Here is a 22,645-nt window from a genome sequence, read left to right as displayed (position 1 = left end):
TGTACTTTGTTATAAGTGAAAACAGCAGTGGTCTAGAAGAGATCATCAGGGAGGATTTGTTTCATTCTCGTGATGTAATGGTGATTGTCTTTGTTGGCGATTATCATGATTATATAAAATGTCCCACAAACGATTATTGTCTAACCTCTTTATCACGATAAACCATACTATTGCTGATCGCCCCAGCCCTCGTTGGTATGATTGCTTTAGTTAATAAATTACTTTCATTTTTAGGCATCAGTTTGCAAATCTTAATATGCATCTTACTCTTTAATCAGAATGAATGAGACTAACCTGCCTGTCATCAAGTGTTTTGGATGACATCACTGTGCATATAAAAAGTGTAAAGAGCCCGGCCTGTGCAGTGTGGACAGCAGAGCACACCATGAGTCAGAGCTGTGACAGACTGGCCTTGTGTGTGTGACCTTTGGCTCTAATGAGAGCCTCACCTGCAGGTGTGTGCCTCTCTGATAAAACAGGCTGAGAGCAGAGCAGACCTGCGCCATGTGCTCCGATAACTGTGAGGCTACGGCTACACTCCTGCTGCTCAAAGACTTTTCTACAAGTGGAGCTGAGCAGTATGGTGATGTTCCAGTTCTGATTTTGTCCAGTGCTTTTATGGTGATATTATCAGATAGTGATTCAGCGCTTATGTGTGCTCATGCTCCTTTCTGCTCAAACCATAGACTAGCCACCGTGTTCCAAATAGAAAGTGAGCACGGGCGCCCTTCTGGCTCCATCGACTCCACTTTGCATTGAGGGATTGTCGCTCCTCTCTCTGTAACTGTTGCAGTGAGCCTCGTCATTTTGATTTTAAAATGTTCGTATTAACCCGCTCTACATGATCCTTTTTTAATTTCACTATTGTGTCTGTAAATCAAACTTTGAACATTAATAACAGATAAATCATCCGCCTTCTTTCCCCAAGGTCACTCCTCCTAGCATTAGCAACAGGTTTGATTGACAGCATTACTAAGTGCCGCAGCGGTGAGGGCGGGAGGGATGTTGCCTTCAACCGCTTTGCTCTGGATTGGCTCTCTGGTTGCTATGATACTGATCGTAGTCGGAATTCCAAATATGGAACTTGGCTCTAAATTGGCCCCTATAACTGCTGACCTTAATGAGCTTCATTTGACTGGAGCTGAACGCTACGGGTGACGTCAGACTCACTTAGTCCACTTCTTTATACAGTCTATGGCTCCAACATAAGATCTGGAGGGACAGGGCCTTCTCCACTGCTTCTGCCTCCACCCTCTCTGTCCAAACACATCAGAGACTCATCCACACTCAACACCTTCAAAACAGCCCTGAAAACTCACCTGTTCAAATAACTGCACCTCCTTTTATTTATGTTTCTTTCATTTGTGTTTTGTCTTGACCTGTGTGAAGAGTCTCAGAGTGTTATGAAAAGCGCTATGTAAGTGTTATGTATTATTATTATGATTATTATTATTATTATTATTATTATAAGAAACACTTTTCCCCACCCACTTCTCCTTCTAGTCAACCTCCCCAAGGATCTAAGTGAGAGACTGGTGGAATTAACCAATTATTTACCACTATATTTACAATATAAAGATACTAAGGCCACATAAATTGAGATGAAACTGAAATTCTGATCTTACTCGAAGAAAATCATGATAAATATTTTTGGCATATCGCCTACCCCTAGATACTAGCTCTGTGTAGTATTATCACCTTGTACTTAGCCGTACTAAAGAAGTATGTATAATGCTTATTTGAAGGTAGGCCTGTCAATAACACATTTGAAGTACAATATATAGGGAGAAGAAAATATAGAAGATAAATGATAATATTGAAACTAATTTACGCCACTGACACGATCACCCTGAAGCAGGTTTTTCCCCAAAAAATGTATTCCATATGTACACATTTGGGGATGAACACGAGCTCCAATACAAATGAAACACTTAATGAAGTTATAGAAGATGCTGACTCAAGACTTTACAGCTCAAGATTTCAGAAAAGTACTAAAAAAAAGTCCTCATCATAAATTTTGACCCCCAAGAATACTTGTTCCATCTGCCAACGATAACAATGTATATATTTTTTGTGACAGGCCTATTTGAAGGGAGACCACCACTGGGCCATGTTTACCACCACCCGGAGACACACACAGGACTAGTGCAAGTGGTCAAATTAACGAAACAAAACAATTGTTATTATTTATATAGCATTTAACATCAATACATTCATACATAAATTGCTTTGCTTTGTAATTACATTATATTACCAACAAATTATGTAGTAATGTGCTGTGCCATGATGATCTTAAGAGGCTCTTTTATTAGAGAATGACGTAATTTTGTTTAAATGATTGATAAGCAAAGTGTGCTTGGTAAAACTGGAAATGGAGCGCTTGTGTCTAAATGTCCAGGTGCTCTAGGTGTGCAAAAGATAATGGTGAAACGTTGGTGCAGTTTCCGTGTAAACTACTGGAGTTGGTTGTGATGCTGTAAGTCACTGGTTAAAATGTGATCTAGTCTGTTGAAAATTATGAGTCCACTTCGTGTTGATGGTGAGTCTGAAGCACTGAATGTAGTGCTGTCTCGGTAATCACTATATCCACTTATCGTTCAATGTATGAAGCTGGAACAAGTTTTTGGGGGGTCAGTATTTATCATGTGAACATTTTCTTTGCACTACTGGGAAATTTGTGGTTATTTTTTGGATATATGATAAAATTTAAGCCATAAAAGTTTGAATTAATAACTTCTATGGCTCATTACAGATGCAAACTAAGTACTATAGGGTTTCAACTGGCTGTTTATTTATTTCAGCTTATGTTTTTTTTAACAGTATTGTAGATTTAGAATAGTTTTTGTGATTTAAATCGGCTCTTGGTTTTTTGTCAGTTTCATAAATTAGTTTCAGTATTATCATTTATCGTTTTTATGTACCTCAGTGATAAATTGAACTTCAAAATGTGTTATTGTGACAGGCCTAACTGAATGCAAACTGTATATTTGACCTAGAACTGAACTCAACTGGTTACGCTGTGTATACTACAGTTGGTCATTGTTGAATTTGATGAAAAATGTTAGACACAAGCACTGACTAATAATTTGTCACTGAGATGTCCAGACACTGTTCTATAACACCGCTGTTGTTCCACTGTCTATATCCAATGGAAACATTTAAGCTTTTGATAATATTGAATCTGCATCATTTTAGTTTCTCACAGTCTTGTCTGGTTCACCCATTGAACTTTAACACTCCCATTCTTTCCTCCCTCCTCCCTGTGGACCACATACACACCACTCCAGGGATATCGACTACACTGGAGCGGCTCAAAATGAACATAGCTGATATTTAAAGTGGCTGTACCCAGATTTCCTCCATGTATTTGAGCAAAATTTGTCCTGTCCCAGTATAGATTTTTTGTAAAAGCAGCTCTTGAGATCAAAATTAGTCCACTGTGCACTGTCTGCATCTGTTTGTAAAGTGTTTGTTATTGTCCTAGAATCACATAGTGCAGCTTTAGCATGCTAGTTGTCCTTAGCATAACCATGACCATAGACTGTATATATAAATTGACATAGCTAACCCGCTAGTCACCGCGTTCAAAATAGGAAGTGATCATGGGCGCACTTCTGGCTTCATCGACTCATTGACAAATTGTCGCCTCTCTCTGTAACTGCTGCTGTCAGACTCATCATTTTGGTCTTAAAATGTTCGTATTATCCGACTCTATATGATCCTGATATTTTTATTTCACTTTCCGTAACTCAGTCATGATATGAATATAAGTAACTGACAAATCAGGCACCTTCTTTCCCCGACGTCTTTCCCTCTAGCGTTAGCAACAGGTTTGATTGACAGTGTTGCTAACCACCCGCTCCCTGCTAAACCAGCGCTGTCGATGGGAAGCCCCGCTCTGGTTTGGCTCTTTGGTTGCTATGATACTTGTGATAGGAATACCAAATACGGAACTTGACTCCAAATTCCTCTCCTTTAACTGTTAGCCTCGATGAGCTTCATTTGACTGAAGCTGAACGCTGTGGGTGACGTCAGACTCACTTAGTCCACTTCTTTATACATACGCCAAAACTCCCTTCTAGCCTCTGACTCATTGCAGTGAATAATTAGGATGATTAGAATGCATACGGAATAATTTGGACCGCTAAGATTAAAAAAAAAAAAATCAACATTTAAAGGGACAATATTACACTATTTTCCTGTCTGTTATAATATTGTTTCCTCATCAAAAACATACCTGGAATTTAGTTTTATTCACACATGTTTATCACACAAAGCTGCATTTTTTAACTCGATACATCACTAGAATCATTTGGATAATTTCCCCCCTTGAATTGCCAATAGCTACTGAACAAAAGAGCAAAAAATCATTAACTTGAAAAGGTGGAACAAAGCATTTTGAGCTTTGGGAAACGCTTTAATTGGTCTGTCTACATCTCCAAACACGTGTGAATGAAACAACACAAAAGGATCATTCTAACACGACTTAAACAAGGGCTTACAAGGGTCAATTTGTGTGATATAGAACCTTTTAACAAGAAGTTGATTCTCTGGAGAAGAGGTCAAAAATCCCTGCAAAGTTGCATCTCTTTGGGACCAAACACTTGAGTGCACTGTTGAGATAGCTCTGTGAAATGTTGACGTGGAATCTCTTGTGACACTGATTCTGTCCGGATGAGATCTCTTGAGGAGAAGGAATGCCCCGTCTCTGCCACCTCTGGCCTCACTGTCACGCCGTTTTATCCACACCACTGATGTGCAGGGTTAGGTAAGCGCCATTTCCGGGGAAAAGGATCTGCACATGAGAAGTTTTGGGGGAAAAGCAGAGTCTGACGCTATAAGAAGAAAAAAAAAAATCAAAAACATGTAGCATTTATTGTTTTAGTATGCTGTTTAGCCAAATCGCATGATTACATTTGATAAACTCTTGTGTGATGTACCTAAAACGATTAAAAAGCATTCTTTGTAAGTTGTTATAGACTTTTCTGGATTCATTTGATTACATATGATTTTGCAGTATTTGTGCTATACGCTGCAGTTAACCGCTCATTGGACGATAAAAAAAGTTAAGTATATTTGTATACCTTGAGTTGAGTTAACGGCCATATATTATGCAAAATATAGGAGCTTTAAGCCATGTTATTATGCTGTTACCTCCTCAAAAACGTGCCTGAAGATGTAGACAGACTACTAATAAAAGATTACTCAAACACGTGAGAATAAAACAAAAAAGAAGGCTCTGTCCCACTTTATGATGTCATGAAGCGGTACTTTTCAAGTTATGTGCTCCTTTTATCTTTTGTTCAGCGGAGATAGGAAATTCCATCTCAACTGTTTGTTCAGCAGAGATTGGCAAAGACAGCGGAGCACTTCCTGTATTACCACATGACATCACAAGGTGTTTGTAGTTTAAGAGAAGAGCTCAGCCTAAATCTGCAGGGTCTGTGTGTTAAATATGTGCGAATGAAACAAAACACGACTTTGGGTATGTTTTTGATGAGGAAACAACATTATAACAGATCAGAAAGTAGCGTAATACGGGCCCTTTAATTCACAGAAGATTATAATGCTGCAACTGACAAGTAATAAAATAATTACCTTGCACCTATTGAGGCATTTACAGACATATTTTAGGGTTTTGATGATCTAGATAATAAAAATTCCAGGTTTTCCAAGTAAGTCCAGCTGTTTTAGTTCTATATACTTTATTTTTTGATGTCTCAATGTTTGCATCAGGTCTACATTAAAACTAAAACCAACTCAACCGATGTATTGACTTTAGTTCATATAATGTGTTTTAATATGGTTATGACCCATTGATTTGGCGTACCCGCGCAGTTTACTCGGGCACTGCCTTTGTTTGCACAGCGCAGTGGATTGCGTCGAACTCTCCCATGTGGAAAGCATATTGTCTTTGAAGAGGTGGCACAAGAGGAAGTGGAGTAGGGCCGTCCACACGCCTGGCACTGGCATGCACCGGGCTCATGTGGCTGGAAACTCTAACTCACATTTAAGTGTCTGGAAAAGAGCTTTTGTGCAGTTTTTCTCTGCCTTAAAGCAAGAAGAAGTAATTGGGGTATTTAATATCAGCCACCGACCCTGCGCGTTTTCTTCAAGTATTTTTAATATGCGTAATTGCCACATTCGACTCGCAGAGCACTATGGTGGTTTGCATATGAATCCAATGATGTGAAGGCCTGTGGCAGAAGCAGCATCAGCACAAAATACAACAATACTCAGCTTTTTCCCAAGAAGTATTCAAAACATATGCTCTTGTCCCGCTACCTCAAAATGCCTCGTTTTATCACAAGGACAATGGGACTGATACGCCTGTCACAATAACACATTTTGAAGTATGTTGTATTGCTGGAGAAATAAACGATAATATTGAAGCCAATTTATGCCACTGACAAAATAACCGTAAAGCCTGATAATGATAATCCCAGTAAACAGTTTTCTAAATGTGCAGTATTGTTTAAAAAGTCGCAATAAATAAATAAATGGCAGAACGTTTGAGTTGTAGAATTTATTCAGATGATCCTCTGCAGCAAAAAAAACAAAACAAAACATAAAGTACCCACGATAAATATTGACCCCCAAAAAATATTGTTCCCTCTGCCATGTCGATAGTGTCTTAGCAACCTAGTAACAAAATCCTGCTCCTTGGTTTGGTCGTGTCCTTGGGCAAGACATTTCACTTATCTCGCTAAATATGGATGCGTTCTAGTGTGATGAGCGGTGATTATAGAGGCGGTGATATTGGAATTGTAAAAATGCATTACGTTTTGAGAGAACGTATAATTAACACACAATGAGAGAATGCAGTAGTAGACATAATGTTATAGTGTGTGTTTTAGTGCTTGATGGTGTGAGCTGATGATTCTACCCGGTAAAACTCCTCCCACTCTCTTTTGTCAGTGTGAGCGACCTCTTCTGAGTCGACTGATGCCACTGATGTCACAGTCTCTGCCAATCTGTGCTTCCTCCATAGTAAATATTTAACTGATGGTCTTGAATTCAGTTGGTGCTGTAAAGTTTCAAATCTAAAGTGAGTTTTCATAGGGCTGAACAATATGAGCAAAAATATATATGTATGTGTCATGATTTTTTCCCCCTCATATTGGTTGATCAAAAGTATGTATTCAGGAAATTAATACAGATTTTAATTTCTTTTTAGTACGATATGGGATCGGTCAATACAAAGAAAAAAATTGTTATATATTTTTTTCATTTTGTTAAGCTAAACGTTTCAGTTCTCTGTCATTCATGCCCCTCACGTTCCATAAACAACGGCTTCATCTGAGTATATATTGCCCTAACACTAACCTTTTGGTAATTAATTTTAAACAGATTGCAGTTGTCCAGAGTTATTCCTCTCTTGCCTTATGCATTCAGAACATCCTAATTATTCACCATGATGAGTTTATAAGCGTTTTTCACAACTGGCAACTTAGGCCAGTGCAGAGTTTTACCACAGTAAATGTAACAACAGCTAGCATGCTCACGCTAACCGTGCACTTCCTCATTACTGGACAATAAAACACTTTTATAGGTGGATGCAGACAGTACACATTTTGACCTCAAGACTGCTTATACAATATATATGTACTGGGGCCAATTTTACTGAATTACATGGGTTAAAAAAAAAAAAATTCTTAAGTTATGCAAGTTTTGGATATTATATTATATGTCTTAAGTAAAAAATAATAGATTTGGGGGTGGGAATACCAGAAGGAAATGTATGAAATTCCATGCATTGACATATTTGACTTGTGATTGTAGTGAGTTTATTTTCTTAAGCGTTTAGTGGCCCACGTAGAGCACTCAAACACGGCCCACTTCCTACGGTTCTGTTTTTTCCTTCATTTGTTCTTGCGTGGACTCTTGGCTTTCTCTCCTTTAAGCCACCGGTTCTCAAACTTTTTGCACCAAGTACCACCTAACTTAATATCCGGCTTTCCAAGTACCACCAAATCCAAAGCTGGTCTTTATCAGGCCTAAATTGGAGCCAAACGTGGTCTAAAATGGTAAATGGGTCATATTTTTATATATCGATTTTCCTCCTTCAAGGCACTCAAAGCACTTTACATCAAGGAACCACTCACCCATTCACACACATGTACGCAGACAATGAGGGCGAGGTGGCTTAAGTGTCTTGCCCAAGGACCCAACAACAGCATTCATCTGTGGGAGAGCTGGAATCGTGCCAGCAACCTGTGGATCAGTGCATCTGACTGCTCTACCAATGGCGTTTATGTTGAGCAAGGGTTTCGAACCACCAACCTTCGGAAACAATGGTTAATATAGTGCGGTTGTCAAAAGTATCTAAAATCAGATAATCCTTTGAACAAGTATCGATATTGAAAAAGTCACATTCACAGGACAGAAATGAACGTGATGATCTTGAGCTGTATCAGAACAAGTATAAGACACATAGACTAGTGGTCATCTACCATGTACGACCATTTAATGTTGAAAATCAAAGTGTATTGTCTAAATAAAGATTGTTTTTTTAATTATCATCAATGTACCGGAATCGGTATTGAGTATCAAGTCCATTTGTTAGTATTGAAATAGAGTTTGACATTTTAATATCTTGATAAGGTACAAAACGTGAATCGAACAGTCTCTGAATTAAACAAAAATTCAAACTGCAGAGGACCCGCGCACCACACTTTGAGCAGCACTACCCTGGCCCTTTCTCTCTTGGACTTACTATACTGTGTACTTGAAGCTGGGATGGGATTTTTCTCCCTCCCTTCACTTTTTGTTGAGAGCTTGTTTGGCCACATACCTAAAATAGCTCTCTGACGCGTACAGTCCTGTTGAGGAATGTTACTGTGGCCGTCCAGAGTTCTCTGTGGCAGGAAGTTATGCAAACGTGCATTACTGAGCGCGAGCCTTGTGATTAGGGTCCTGGAGCGCTCGGGCTAAGGGATAGTGTGCGTGGTCACCGGGGGGTCTTTTCCTGGGCGATCTGTCGTACTCTTAATGGACTCCGCAGGTCTGACGCTTTTCTTACAGCTGGGAAGTTAAGATAATGGTTAATGGTTAATGGTATTCTCTAGGCGCTTCACATGACGAATTAAAGTGTGATATTGTAGCTTGAAAAATACTTTTAGACTAGAGCTGGGTGATATTTTTTTCTTAGTATTGATCGAGCTCATTTTTGCTTCCAGAAACAAGATCAAAATGGCTTTACTTTTTGATTTTATGAACATAATAATAATCTTTGCCATTTAACACAAAAAATATCCCAATTTATTTCTCAAGTCTCCTTCTCTTGCAAATCCAGAATGATATCTCTCCGTATTTTTTCTATAGATTGATATCCGTCTGGTCCTCATGCCCTCCTCTGCGGCTCAAGTCAGATGTCACTGAAATAAACATATCTGATTGGACGAAGAAGCTCATTGGTCACCTATGATTTACAAATACAATCAAATTTAACTGAATTTAGTGCTTATTGATTCTGAAAAAAATCTGCCATGTTTTTCCGCCCCCTGTGATATTTTTTTCCTTTATTCTTTCCGATGCCTGTCCCCGATTGGCTAATCCACCTGTCAATCAAGCACATTTGAAATACGGAGATTCACCGTTAACCACACTCACATCTTTGTAAAGTATTTAAGAAGGCAACAAGTCTCCTAGCTTCCTCCAAACTGGCTGAGAACTCCATTTTAAACATCTAAAGCATATAACTGGCAATTAAACACGACCAAATCTCATTCTTAATTAAAAATCTATTATTAGCCTAGCCTAGTTTGAACCTGCGACTATAAAAAACACAAATGCAAAAGGAGTCCTAACTGTAAATGGAAAAACTGACCAGATTTGGAATACCGGGAAATTCCCATCTGCTGCCAATTGGTTACGCAGTTTAATTAGGGCAAACGACTTGGCTGTGAGTCGAGATGCATCATGTAAAAACCTAGAGGAGCAATTCCTGGATTATAACCAAGTAATGATGTCACCAGGCGGAAAATCTGAAACATTAGTGAATGAACTGGATGAGCAATGAATGAATGTGTTTGTTGGAAAATGTATTTTTATATAGTGATTATCATGAGGCCTAAAAACATATGAAAGTTGATAAATATGTGCTATGTATTTTGCGCACTGTGGTAAATTATTGGATTTGTTAAGCCTCCTTTTAATGCTGCAGGTTGTTTTTGTTTTTTTTTGTTTTTTTGAGCTCTTGAAAAACCTATAGTTGCCACACATCCAAGCTTGTTTACACTGAATCAATGGCAACTAAACAAGAGATACACACGAACATTGGCAACACAAAACGTGAGATTACACTGCAGATTTTTGAATAATCGTTCAAATCTGAGTTGAATTTACTATGTCCATATTTGTTTGTGTTAATGGGAAGTGGCTTACATCTGCCCCATCTGCCCTGGGGTAAACTGATGAAAATGTGGCTGAGCTTTTTGCCTTATATTGACACATGTCAGCAGTATAATTTAACAATCCAACTTATTCTGTGCTATGTTAGAGAAAAATGTGAATAAGAAATACACAAGTGTCGCCCAGGCCAGTCATGTGTACTTTTTCTTTGCACTACTGGGAAATTTTTGGTTATTTTTGGGCTATATGATAAGATTTAAGATGTAATAGGTTGAATTAACAAACTGACAAACTGACTCATTTTAGATGCAAATGAAGAACGAAGTGTTTCATTCTGCTGTTTATTTATTGCAGCTCATGATTTTTTTTTTAACAATATTGCAGATTTAGAATAAGTTTTGTGGTTTAAATTTGCTCTTGGGTTGTTGTGTCAGTGCCATAAATTAGTTTAAATATCGTCGTTTATCATCTATATTTACTTCAGCGATATATCGAACTTCAAAATATTCTATTGTGACAGGCCTAGTGTTGTTATAATGGTTAAATATCAAACTTTCAATACCACAATGATCTTTCTACAACATCTTTTGAATGTAGAATTTAAGTTTCAGCACTCAAATTCGTTCCTTATTTTTATCTACTTAACCGAAGATATACTTTACTGATACCTCCCGAGGGAAATTCATTCTCTGGATTTGACCCGTCCTTCAATCGCTGGAGTGAGCTGTCTGTGTGAGCTACTGCTGTACAGCACTCGGGGACTCGTCTCCAAGGCAACGCGAGGTCAGGATAAGCCCGTCATGATAATTACTATATCGACTTACCGTTTAGTACATGATGGATGGAACAATACATTTTGGGATTCAATATTTATCGTGGGAATTTTTCTTTGTATTGGTGGGAATGTTTTGTTATTTTTGTGTTGTATGAAGAGGTTTAAGCTGAAGAAGGTTTAATTATGAATTTCTATCTTCATTATTTATATACAAGGATAACATGCAAACTCCGCCCAGACACAGGGAGAACACACAAACTCCACACAGACATAGGGAGAACACACAAACTCCACACAGAAAGGCTTGGGCGACCCTGGAAACAAACCCAGGCCCTTTGCATGAGTCCTCGCCCCCACCACAACTCTGTGTTTGCATTAATATGAACATAGATGGTGGGTTTATTTTTGCTTCATTAATGTGTAATCACTCGTGGTTTCAGTAGAAATCTGTTGAAAACCTCGATTCCAGACGCCTGTCGCATTTGCCCGTGAACGCGTCCCCTCGGGCTGGGCGTCTCTGGGAGGAGGGGGGGCGGCGTGTTGTCGACCTACGCGTCCCACGTTATTTAAGAGGATTGTGCCTTAGCTGAGCTGCTGATTCACAGTGTGTCATCATTGTTTTGCTTTGAGTCGCAGAAAGAGATCCATCAGGCTCCAGCGCAGGATCGTCCACGGTAACAACAAGAAAGACCGGATCCCTGCTTTGATTCTAACTGCGCATGAATATGAATGGCATTGTTCATTTGCATAATAATGTCATACTTATTCAGACAATAAATCTGCCTTAAAGGGGATATTGTGTAAAGTCATCTTATGAGTGTTTAATCGTGTCATAGCGGTGTTCCCTGATTAGCATGTTTGAGTTATCCTGTATTGTCCTGTGTTGAGTGCTCAGAAGATTCCTGTTTTCACCTATCCCCTATCTCCGCCTACTTTTCTGTACTTAGTTGTGATTATTCAAAACATTCAGGCTCATAGTCAAAAATTTAGGGTTCAGAAATGTCATGTAAACATTTTCCACAATAAATGCACTTATATTAAAATCCGATTCTTACTACTATTACTGCAGATCAATATTGCAGTTTACAATGAACAAAATGTAAAATAAAGATCTTCGGAGGTTTTGTGTTCAACTTGTCGTCCAGGTAGGTTCCATAGTGTTCCATGAGTGTATACTAGTCTATGTGTGTTATACTTGCAGATCATTCTAAACACGACCCACACCTCCAATACAAACAAAGACTTTGATTAAGATTGCACTTATTCATGTTTAATTACTAAGACCAAAAGAAAATGTCTATACAGGAGTGTTACTGGAAAAAGAAAACATTTACAAATATTCAAAGTAGTTTATAAGATCTGACTTAAACACGTTAATCACACTTCTCTAATATTCATATGTGTGAGTGACAACTATTTTTGCCTCAACAAAAAAGAGGGCTTCTTATTTAAGGATAGAAACAGAGGTAAGAGAGGCAGGAGACACCGTGCCACTCCTCCTCACCTGTCTCCTGCTCCTCGCTCCTAGACCGTTCTTTACCATCTTCTTGTTCTGTTGGACGTCCCCTTGTGGCATGTGTTGTGCCTCTGTGTTCGTACCCTGAGCTCATACAGCCGTCCTGTGTGTGCAGACATAAAGCTGCGACTGCGAGCGCTGCTGCAGAAAAGCCCCCATGGTAGTTTTCTCATTGCACACGTGTCTTTGAAGGGGACGTTTTCTATTTGTGTATTTGTTTTCACGCTGTATTCAGAGTCCAGTCCTTGTTAAATGGGACGTTAAGTGTTTCAAATTGAAAATCTGAAGTTGGACGAGGCACTTTTACAAAGTCCTGTCTCCAGTATTGATACACAGTGAATTTATGAATGACAAGCAGCTAAGTGCTTGTCTCGTTGGTGAAATAGACTAAATGGAATAAGAGCTAAAGTTAATTTCAATTGTTTATATGCAGGTTTAACTGAACATGTACAGCAATTTATCAAGTGAAAATTTGAAGAACACTGAAATAAAATGTTATTTTATTTATCTCAGTGTTTTATTATTTTCTCGCGGACCTTTAGGGGACGCTGAGTGGCACTGTTCTAAAGTGAGGAAAGGTTTGTTTCTGTCCTGTGAATATTACTTTTTTCATATCAATACTTGCTTAAATTAGTATCTGATATTCGACATGTCTGCCAGCCCTAACTTAGGTTATAGTTTAATACAATGCCCAAGAAAAGCATATGTTTTCTCTGAGTAATGTAAATGTAAGTGAAGAGACTGGTGACACGGTCAGGAGATGCTTTAATATGTGTCTAACAGCAGTTCAGAGGGTTAGGAGCGTGTTGTTGTGATGGCGTGTCTTTGTGCCAGGCTCGTTTAGCCACTCTGGATTATAGAAGATTACACTCAATCCTGCCAGTACTACCCATGATCCTCACGTCACACTGTATCCGGTTCTAGGATAATTTTAACATTTGAGTCATGTATTTAAACCTTCATTTCACCCAGAGAACTTGGCGATCATGTAGAATTTTCTCTTTCAGTGCAAAATTTGATACAGTATGAAACATGCTTCATCACAATACCAAGAGCAGGCTTATCTAATTTTATCAATAGTGTATATACTGCACATAGTTTCCGAGAATGAGACTAGTTTTATTAATAAATGTACATTTGTACAGCAAAACCTCTACACTTAAAATGTTAGGGCTATTATTGATTAAACAGTGACAACTACTTTAACTACATCATAGCACTAAAGTTTGTAAAAAAAATAAATAAATAAAACCCACAAAGATACACATACATATTCAATGAACATGTGTTCAGCATTTCGGCAATGTTCATACAATACTGTCCAAAACACTACAGCCTATTGAAATTCTCAAGTCAAGATATTTTGCCAACTCTAATAATAAGTAATGGATGCCAACGTAAGAGCCATTTAAATCATGCACACAGAAAAGTAACACAAAATGTATATTCAATACAAGGAGCCTAAACTTGACTATATAAATATGTCAAAAAGAAATACTCTTGGTGAATGCTAAGCTATATTGTATCTTGCAGTTACTAGTCTAATAATATTTGCTTGGTCAGCAGTTTAATCTTTATACACTTTATCTGTATTTGAATAGTTTGTTTTAATCAGGTGTGATTAGATTAGGCCTTTCTAAACCATGTGCCCAATGAATTTTACACTTTTCATTATTTGACGATTTTATTTTCTCCTTTGATTCTAGCTGTAAATGTGGGCTATGCTATCTTAAGGCGTGACTTGATTTGGTGCATAGTTTAAACATAATTTTGTGTAGCATCTGACGCTAGCTCCTGGGGATGAGTTTGGCTCTGTATGCACTTGTCTCAAAGCAGATTGAGAACTGCCCTTTCTGCTATCGATACCATCAGCCTGGCAGCAGCTAAATCAGACACGTTAGCTTCTTGGGAAACTCCATTTTGGCAGATGGGTACAGACAGTTAATATCACTTTTTAACACTTGAGGTTAACTCGTGGTCGATGTGCTAAGATGCTAATTTATTACGTGTGCTTACAATTACAGAATGCTCATTAGAGGTCGTGTTTGTGACATTACAGTTCAACATAGAATTTTCAGTTTGCTTAATATTAAAGCTGTGGAGATTTTAAAATAATACAAAATTGTGTATTGTTCATTCAAAGGTTTTCTATAGAGACACAGATGCACAGTAGTGACCCAGCAGTTTCAGTTTAGCGGGTTGTTCCACGGCACTTTCATGGATTTGATTTATTTATTTATTTTTAATGTTTGGTTAATGCATCATTGTTTGACATTCTATCCTGAGCTCAAAAAACCCCAAAACTATTAAATTCAGTCTTTGTCATCAATAGGTGACCCTCCATAGTATTTTACCCCCACAAGTAACTATATGTAGTCTGATAAAAAAAAACAAAAAAAAAAAAAAAACAATAAAAGCAAACATTACAGTCAGTAGTGGCATTTCTATTTCAAAAAGTGTATAAAATAAAATTATTTTAATATAAATTACTCGTGCCACCATGGTTCAGTATAAACCTCTGGGAAACACTGATTGAAGTAATTTTTTTGTGACATGAGATTAGACAAATGAAACCTTATGGATAGCTCTGAAAGTGTGTTAGCATGTTTTATACTTTAGTCTTATATCTATCACACACAGTCATGTTATTTTGGAATAAGTGATCAGCCCTAACTACAAAAACACAAAGTAATATTTCTACATAGCATTGCGGTATTTCGTTTTAAAGTGCACCTATCATTATTGATTCATTTAAAGTGCCTAGTTCTTCTCTCAAACAGAAAACACTCTGTTCCACCTCGTGATGTCATGTAATACAGGAAGTGCTCCACTGTGTTTTTAAACTCCACACACCTTCACTATAATCATTTGGATGATTTCAGCCCTGGAATTGTCCATTTCTCCTGAACAAAATGTAAAAGGAGCTGTTAACTCAAACTACCGCTTCATGACATCACAAGGTGGAACAGATAATTTTGAGCTTTGTGTAATGTGGGACTTTTAAAATGTTTTTGTTTTGTTTGTATATGGACTGATACAAAAATAAAGACAGTATAGCGCAGTAGTCAGATGCATTCATCATAGTTCTTGTAGACGGAGCTAATTTGCAGCACTTAATTGGCCATAAATGATTACCAATGTTAATTTAAAATGGTTGAATTTATATTTGTGTATAAAAACTGCTGCCCCTTTACTAACTCTGTATTAGTTCAGTAGTGCATATTTCAGTCTTCTCTCAAATGTGAATACCCCTGCACATGTTTTAAATGTGCACTGTAAACAAAAAACAACAATCTAAACCATTTTTACTTGTCAAGAAAAATCTGAATTAGATGTTAAAATGCTATAAGTGCTATGCTATTTTTATTTGTTGGCGATATTGTCAAAGCCCGCTGCAGACCGCTGAATAACCCCGTTCTCTTTTCTTTCAGGACGGCTTGGATGCTCTGGTGTACGACCTGGACTTTCCTGCCCTGAGGAAAAACAAGAGCATTGACAATTTCTTGAATAGATGTAAGTACTGCCCACTACGCCTTAACCATTTGTGCCAGCGCTCTGTAGGCTCTGTGAACCACCCGGGCGCAGAAGAGGAGGAGGAGGAGGGTGGAGGAGGAGGAGAGGGTTTTTGGGTCAGCGCTTCAGTGTGCGGTCGGACACAATGGCTGTCTGCTGCCCAGTGTCCCCAACAAAGAGGCTTTCATAAAGTGCTTGTGACCCATATGATGTCTATCGTGAGGGCTTTCGCGTTAAGCAGCGCCCACAAACCTGCAGATGTCGTTTTATTTAAACTTATAACTAGGACTATCGCAAACATTTGGAGACGTGCGATATGGCTATGAAGAACTGCGATATCGATATTATTACCATATTTTGATGCACTTCACTCATTTTAGTTATAATAAAACAAAGAAAAATGACATGCTTTAATTTCACTAGTCATGATAATCACTATATCCACATATTGTTCTATATATGAAGCTGGAACAATATTTTTTGGGGTCAGTATTTATCGTGTGTACATTTTCTTCACACTACTGGGAAATTTTTGGTTATTTTTTGGCAGCACGATGCGATTTAAGCTGTAGAATGTTGAATGAATAACTTCTACGACTCATTTTAGATGCAAATGAAGAACGAAGTGTTTCATTCTGCTGTTTATTTATTGCAGCTCATGATTTACTTTACAATATTATAGATTTAGAATAGTTTTGGCATAAATTGGTTTCAGTATTATCGTTTATCGTCTGTTTACTTCAGCGTTATATATCGAAATTCAAAATATGTTCTCATGACAGACCTAACTGTCAAATTGAAAACCAGAACTAAATCAAGGCTAATTTTGGACGAGACCCTTGCAGTTATTCTGAGGTTATGCTAGACCTCTTCTTTGCCGCTCACGTTGGCCGTCAGACTTGAATGACATTTATCTGATGACGGAGTAAACCCAACCATCCTTTGATTTACCACATGTTGAGCATCAGGAGTCATCAGTGCCTCCGCAGCCCACAAACTTTTTCTTTTCGCCCGCAGCGTAAATCGTCATAATAATCTCCGCTCATAATAACTTCTCATGCGTCAGCTGTTTTTTTATTTAACCTCTGATTAACCAAGACTGTCCTGGTCAATAGTATTTGTTCATTTTTGGGCTGAAGTTGAACTTGGTGCACAAACATGAAGGAGACCGCTTTTTACGCAGTATGTAAGCACTTTACTGAGTAGCGTCGTGTTGATATTAATTCCATCGTTCATCAGATGTAAGACAGATGCAGCCAGTCCAGACACAAGGTTTAAACACGTGGATCCATAATTCACCGTTAATACAGTCCAGTTGCCACACGATTCCTTCAGTTATCTTTCCATTATAACTCATTCAGCAGACAACTAAAGCCAGAACCCACCGCGCTATCTCTTCATATCGCACCTGATGTGTGTAATTTGAGGATACCCTCCCACTGTCTCCAAAACGCTGTGTGTGTGAGATGTGTTTACGTTCCAACAACATAAAAGTACTTTAAAGACTTTGGCTTTCCGAGAATAGTTATTATTATTAAGTCATATTTAGACAAGAACAATTATTTATATAATCTATCAAATTAATATAGCAGTCAAGATGTTGGTTTTATTGTTCACAAAATATCTTTTTCCAACATCTTCTCCCGCTCATCGTTCCCAGTGGTTATTTTTTCCGGTCATTTGCTTTTTATAGCGACTAAAAACCATTAGCATATGCCAGCTAACGTAACTTCTGAGGGTGATATATTTATTGTGTTACGATAAATTGTGCAGCTCTAATCATGTTTCACTGAAGATACAACAGCTATAGAGAAACATATAATGGTAAATCCAAAGTCAAGGGCAGGTAATCAGAGCGAGTTAAAGTGTAGAGTTTCAAACAGCTCAATCATTCATTTTAAAAAATAACTCAAAGATTTTTTTTATTGACAGAAGCTAAATTGTAAATGAAGGCACTTTTTGGTTTTAATCTAACTGGTCTTACAGTCCCAGTATCAAATTACAATTACGAATTACTTGTTTTTCTCATATCGTGCAGCCTTACTCCAAACGTTTGATAGAAGTAATGTATGTAATGTAAATAGTTTCAGGAAACCTTGCCACTCGCCAACTGGTGAGTACCCATTCAGATCTTGCGAGTGTGGGGTTGATTGCACCACAAAAGAGTCATCTGTACAACCTGTCCAAAGACTGTGCCAGTGGGTCACTGTGGCAAGCCCCAATGATAAAGATAGGACACAACTGACCTTTATAAAAAACACATATAAACGAGGATTAGACGATTATGTTTGTACAGTGGTATTAAAATGCCACAGTATCAACACGTAGTATAGGCTTCCTGACAGTATTAACAGCAGTTCTTCCCACAGCCTTGTGTTCATTGAATCTTTGTGGTTTTATCACATCACAAATAATATAAATGAAGCAGTTTAAAGTCAGTTTGAATCTGTCTGTCCTAGGATTTAAAGGTTACAAGTTTTCCCATGTTGATCTGTGTTTTCCCAAAAGTCTGCACAGTAGAGTAGTGCATAACAAGCAAAAATCATATACAAACACCTTTTTTAGATATTAAGTCATATATTTTGTTCTGAGTCTGGGAATGAAAGGTTGAAGGTGTTGCTTCTTAACTACACAACACTGTAAAAGTGAGGACGCAACAAGTTCCTGAATTTCTACCTACTCCTTACAATACACTGATAGTTATTTTATGTATTACGTATTTCCCCAGTACAGACATGTTGCTCAAACCACTAAACAAAACATTATGGTCAGGATTATCAGACCTTTAAAATGTCATATCACCCTATCCCTACCTGTAATGAATAGAATGAAAAAAAACATCATGACCTAAGCCACCTCACCCCTGTGGCTAAATCTGCCATTGCTCATCTCCTCAATTACTTTTGCTACAGTTCTCTTGTGTATCTCTTCCAACTGACTGAAATGCATTGACTGATATGGACTAATGGATGGGTCTTGTGAGTCCTCGGTGGCCTGCACTGCCTCAAGGAAACTGCTATCTTTACACTTTTTTTTTTACACCTTGATTAAGCCTGCAAGAGTAATTGAAATCAAATGGACATAGCAAATGCTGCCGTTTTAAAAATACCAAAATTTCTTCCACAAGCATCAAAATATGTTGTCTTACTCTGCATAAAAACTGCTAACCCTGTAGTTTAGATCTGTACAAACATGTTCTGAAATGTGATTCTTGTGTTAGTTTGTCAGTTCATATTTCAGTCTTTCCTCTGGACGTGTTTAAAATGTGAACTTTAAACACAACTCTATTATTAAAACATACATTTCAAATCTAATCAAATCTGGATGCTTGTCAGAAAAATCACATTTGGATATTTTTTTCCCCAAATCGTTCATCAGCCCTAACCTGGATCGTATTATCTTTTGCATGGTTGAACTTGTTGTTGTTGAACATTATATAGTCTCTCACAAAATCCTGAGTTCAAATCTGTGCCTATTTTTGAATATTTTGTGTCATTTGGGACTGGTTTCATTTGAAAAGGATCCCTAGAGTGTTTAAATTCACTGAACAGGGCCTGAATTGTGCCCCGAGGGAAGCAGTGTCAGCAGGGAGGAGGTTCTCAGAGTTTAAAGTGATAGCTCAGGCTTTATGGTCTATTGCACATTTGCACTCCAGCATTACATCATTTCATTATGTGTTCACTTTCATAAATGGCTACATCAAAAGATATACACGCCTGCGGTGGTGACAGAAGCATCCATTCATAGGGTTAGGGAGGTAAACAGTTCAGATCAACTTATTAAAATACTTAACATTCAAACCACTTTTGTCATTCAGTAAGGTGCACCGTGTCACTTTTTTGGTAGTATTATTATTTTACCTGGTATGTTCCACATTTTTTATCGCTAAAACGCCTAGTATTCCCTACAAATGTCCATTCTTGCTGTAAATGGGCTCGCCTCTTCAGTTCTGACCTATAACTTTGCCTGATGCTGTCACCTACTTGTCTCCATGGATATAAAGACGTTTAATCACATACTGTGTAACATTCTAGTAAAAAAACGATAGCATTTACATAGAGACAAGCAGGTGGCGGACCGTCTACTAGAAAAGTTGCATAATGTAACTTAAAATTATTTCCCGACACATGAAATTAGTTTTGCCAAGTAGGGGAAAAAAAATAAAAAATACAACACACCCATTCCCAAATCTTAAGCCACATAATGTTTTATTCATGCTAAAAGGTTTAAACTGTATTATGAGTGTTTCACAGTGTATCTTTGTTTTTTAGATAAAGAAACAATTAGTAAAATACGGGACCTGCGCATGAAAGCAGAGGACTATGAAGTTGTCAAAGTCATTGGAAGAGGAGCTTTTGGGGAGGTCCAGTTGGTAAGAGCAAACTTGATGCACTAAAATACAGCAATATATTAAAGAGCTCATATGACGCTGTTTTTTTATTTTATGTTATAATGTTGTTTCCTCATCACAAACAGACCTGGAGTTGTGTTTTGTTTCATTCACACATGTTTAACACACAAATCCTGTATATTTAGGCTGAGTTCTTCGCTCAAGCTGAAAACACTCTGTTCCACCTTGTGATGTCATGTGGTAATACAGGAAGTGCTCCACTGTGTTTTTAAACTCCACACACCTTCTCTAGAATCTTTGGATAATTTCAGCCCTGGAATTGCCCAATCTCTACTGAACAAAAGGTAAAAGGAGCTGTTAACTTGAAAAATACTGCTTCATGACATCTCAATGTGGATCAGAGCATTTTGAGTTTGGAGATGCAAACAGACTAATAATAAAGTGTTACTCAAACATGTGTGAATGAAACGAAACACAACTCCAGGTCTGTTTGTGATGAGGTAACGGCATTATAACATGGCTTAAAGCTCACATGAGTAATCTTGGTAAATATAAATATGACCTTGTAGGAAATCGTAAATATAGGACCTTTTTAAGCTATTCTCCAGCACAAATGTAACTGTTTTGTCCTTTGTCTTGTAGGTCAGACACAGGGCTACATGCAAAGTCTACGCCATGAAGCTGCTTAGTAAGTTTGAGATGATCAAGAGGTCGGACTCGGCGTTCTTCTGGGAGGAGAGGGACATCATGGCGTTTGCTAATAGCTCCTGGGTAGTGCAGGTAATGTGAACTAGACTCTTATGGATACCCTTTTATCTTGTTTTTTTGTTTTTTTTATAGATCTCTACTTCTTAGTGTGATGCATTAATTATCTAGAACCAGAAAAACAACACTGTAAATTATTTCTATAAAAGGATTAAAAATACATTTGTGTAGGGCTGATTTAGGAACCACCAGGCATTGAAAAAAATATTTTATCGTAGTATTCAGTATCTGTAATATCTTTTTTTTTTTTACACAATCTTGTCTTGACCTTGGTTTAGTCTATATCAGCACTTGTCTGTCCTGCTTTAGTGTTTCAATTTTGATTTAACTGAAAGGCGCACTAACACTCTCCACGGAGCTGTTATTGCGTTTGCCTAGAATGCTTCACAGAATGGCATTAAAATTATCCATCTCCACGGAGACGAGCGGGTAACGTCATCCCCAGATCCAATTACAGGTCAAACTTGGGAAGTGAGGACCCTGTTCAGAGTAACAGTGCATGTCTTTTAAAGTATTAAGTCACATTTAATGCCTTACTGAGAAAAATTCAAATCAAAGCAATAACGTTTTCCTGGAGACAAGCAGGTGGCTGGCCTTATCACCAGAAAAGTTACATAGTGCACCTTTATCTTGCAAAAAATATTAATTATTATTTATTGCCTAAACCTATATCATAATCCTGTATATAGGCATGTCACACTAATTACTATATCGACTTAACATTCAATACATGATGGATAGAACTATGATTTTTGGGGTCAGTATTTATCGTGTGCACTTTTTCTTTGCACAACTTGGACATTTTTGGTTATTTTCTGGCTATATGATAATATTTAAATAGTAAAATGTTGAATAAATAACTTCTATGACTCATTACACATGGAAACTAATGACTAAAGTGTCTCATTCTGCTGATTATTTATTGCAGCTCATGATTTTTTAACAATATTGTAGATTTAGAATAGTTTTTGTGGTTTAAATCTGCTCTTGGGTTTTTATGTCAGTGGCATCAGTTAGTTTCAATATTATCGTTTATCGTCTATAGTTACTACAGTGATATATTGAACTTCAAAATATGTTATCATGACAGACCTACCCATAAATGCGTCTTTGCTCTGAACACTTTGTTTTTCTATTTTGCAGCTCTTTTTTGCTTTCCAAGACGACCGCTACCTCTACATGGTGATGGAGTACATGCCCGGCGGAGATTTGGTGAATTTAATGAGCAACTACGACGTCCCAGAGAAGTGGGCGCGGTTTTACACAGCGGAGGTGGTGCTAGCCCTGGACGGGATCCACTCTATGGGGTTCATTCACAGGTAAAGGGTTCAAGTCAGTTTACTGGTTAGGTGGGTTTAGGAAGGAAGGGCGT

General features: G+C 37.8%; 1 protein-coding gene across 2 annotated transcripts in view; it reads left to right on the top strand.

Moving 5' to 3' along the window:
- Nucleotides 1-22,645, top strand: part of rock1 (Rho-associated, coiled-coil containing protein kinase 1) — a 58,403-nt gene that overhangs the window by 10,692 nt on the left and 25,066 nt on the right. For both annotated transcript variants that reach the window (XR_004542516.2, XM_033981843.2), the window contains exons 2-5: nt 16,076-16,157; nt 20,429-20,529; nt 21,151-21,288; nt 22,417-22,592. Coding sequence is in view for 1 of the 2 variants with exons in the window: in XM_033981843.2 (XP_033837734.1) it covers nt 16,076-16,157; nt 20,429-20,529; nt 21,151-21,288; nt 22,417-22,592 (497 nt within the window). In the remaining variant the exon portion in view is untranslated. The remainder of the gene's footprint in view (nt 1-16,075; nt 16,158-20,428; nt 20,530-21,150; nt 21,289-22,416; nt 22,593-22,645) is intronic.

Source organism: Periophthalmus magnuspinnatus, chromosome 17 (genome assembly GCF_009829125.3).
Source record: "Periophthalmus magnuspinnatus isolate fPerMag1 chromosome 17, fPerMag1.2.pri, whole genome shotgun sequence".
Lineage (NCBI taxonomy): Eukaryota > Metazoa > Chordata > Actinopteri > Gobiiformes > Gobiidae > Periophthalmus > Periophthalmus magnuspinnatus.
This window is presented reverse-complemented; position numbering and strand designations above follow the sequence as displayed.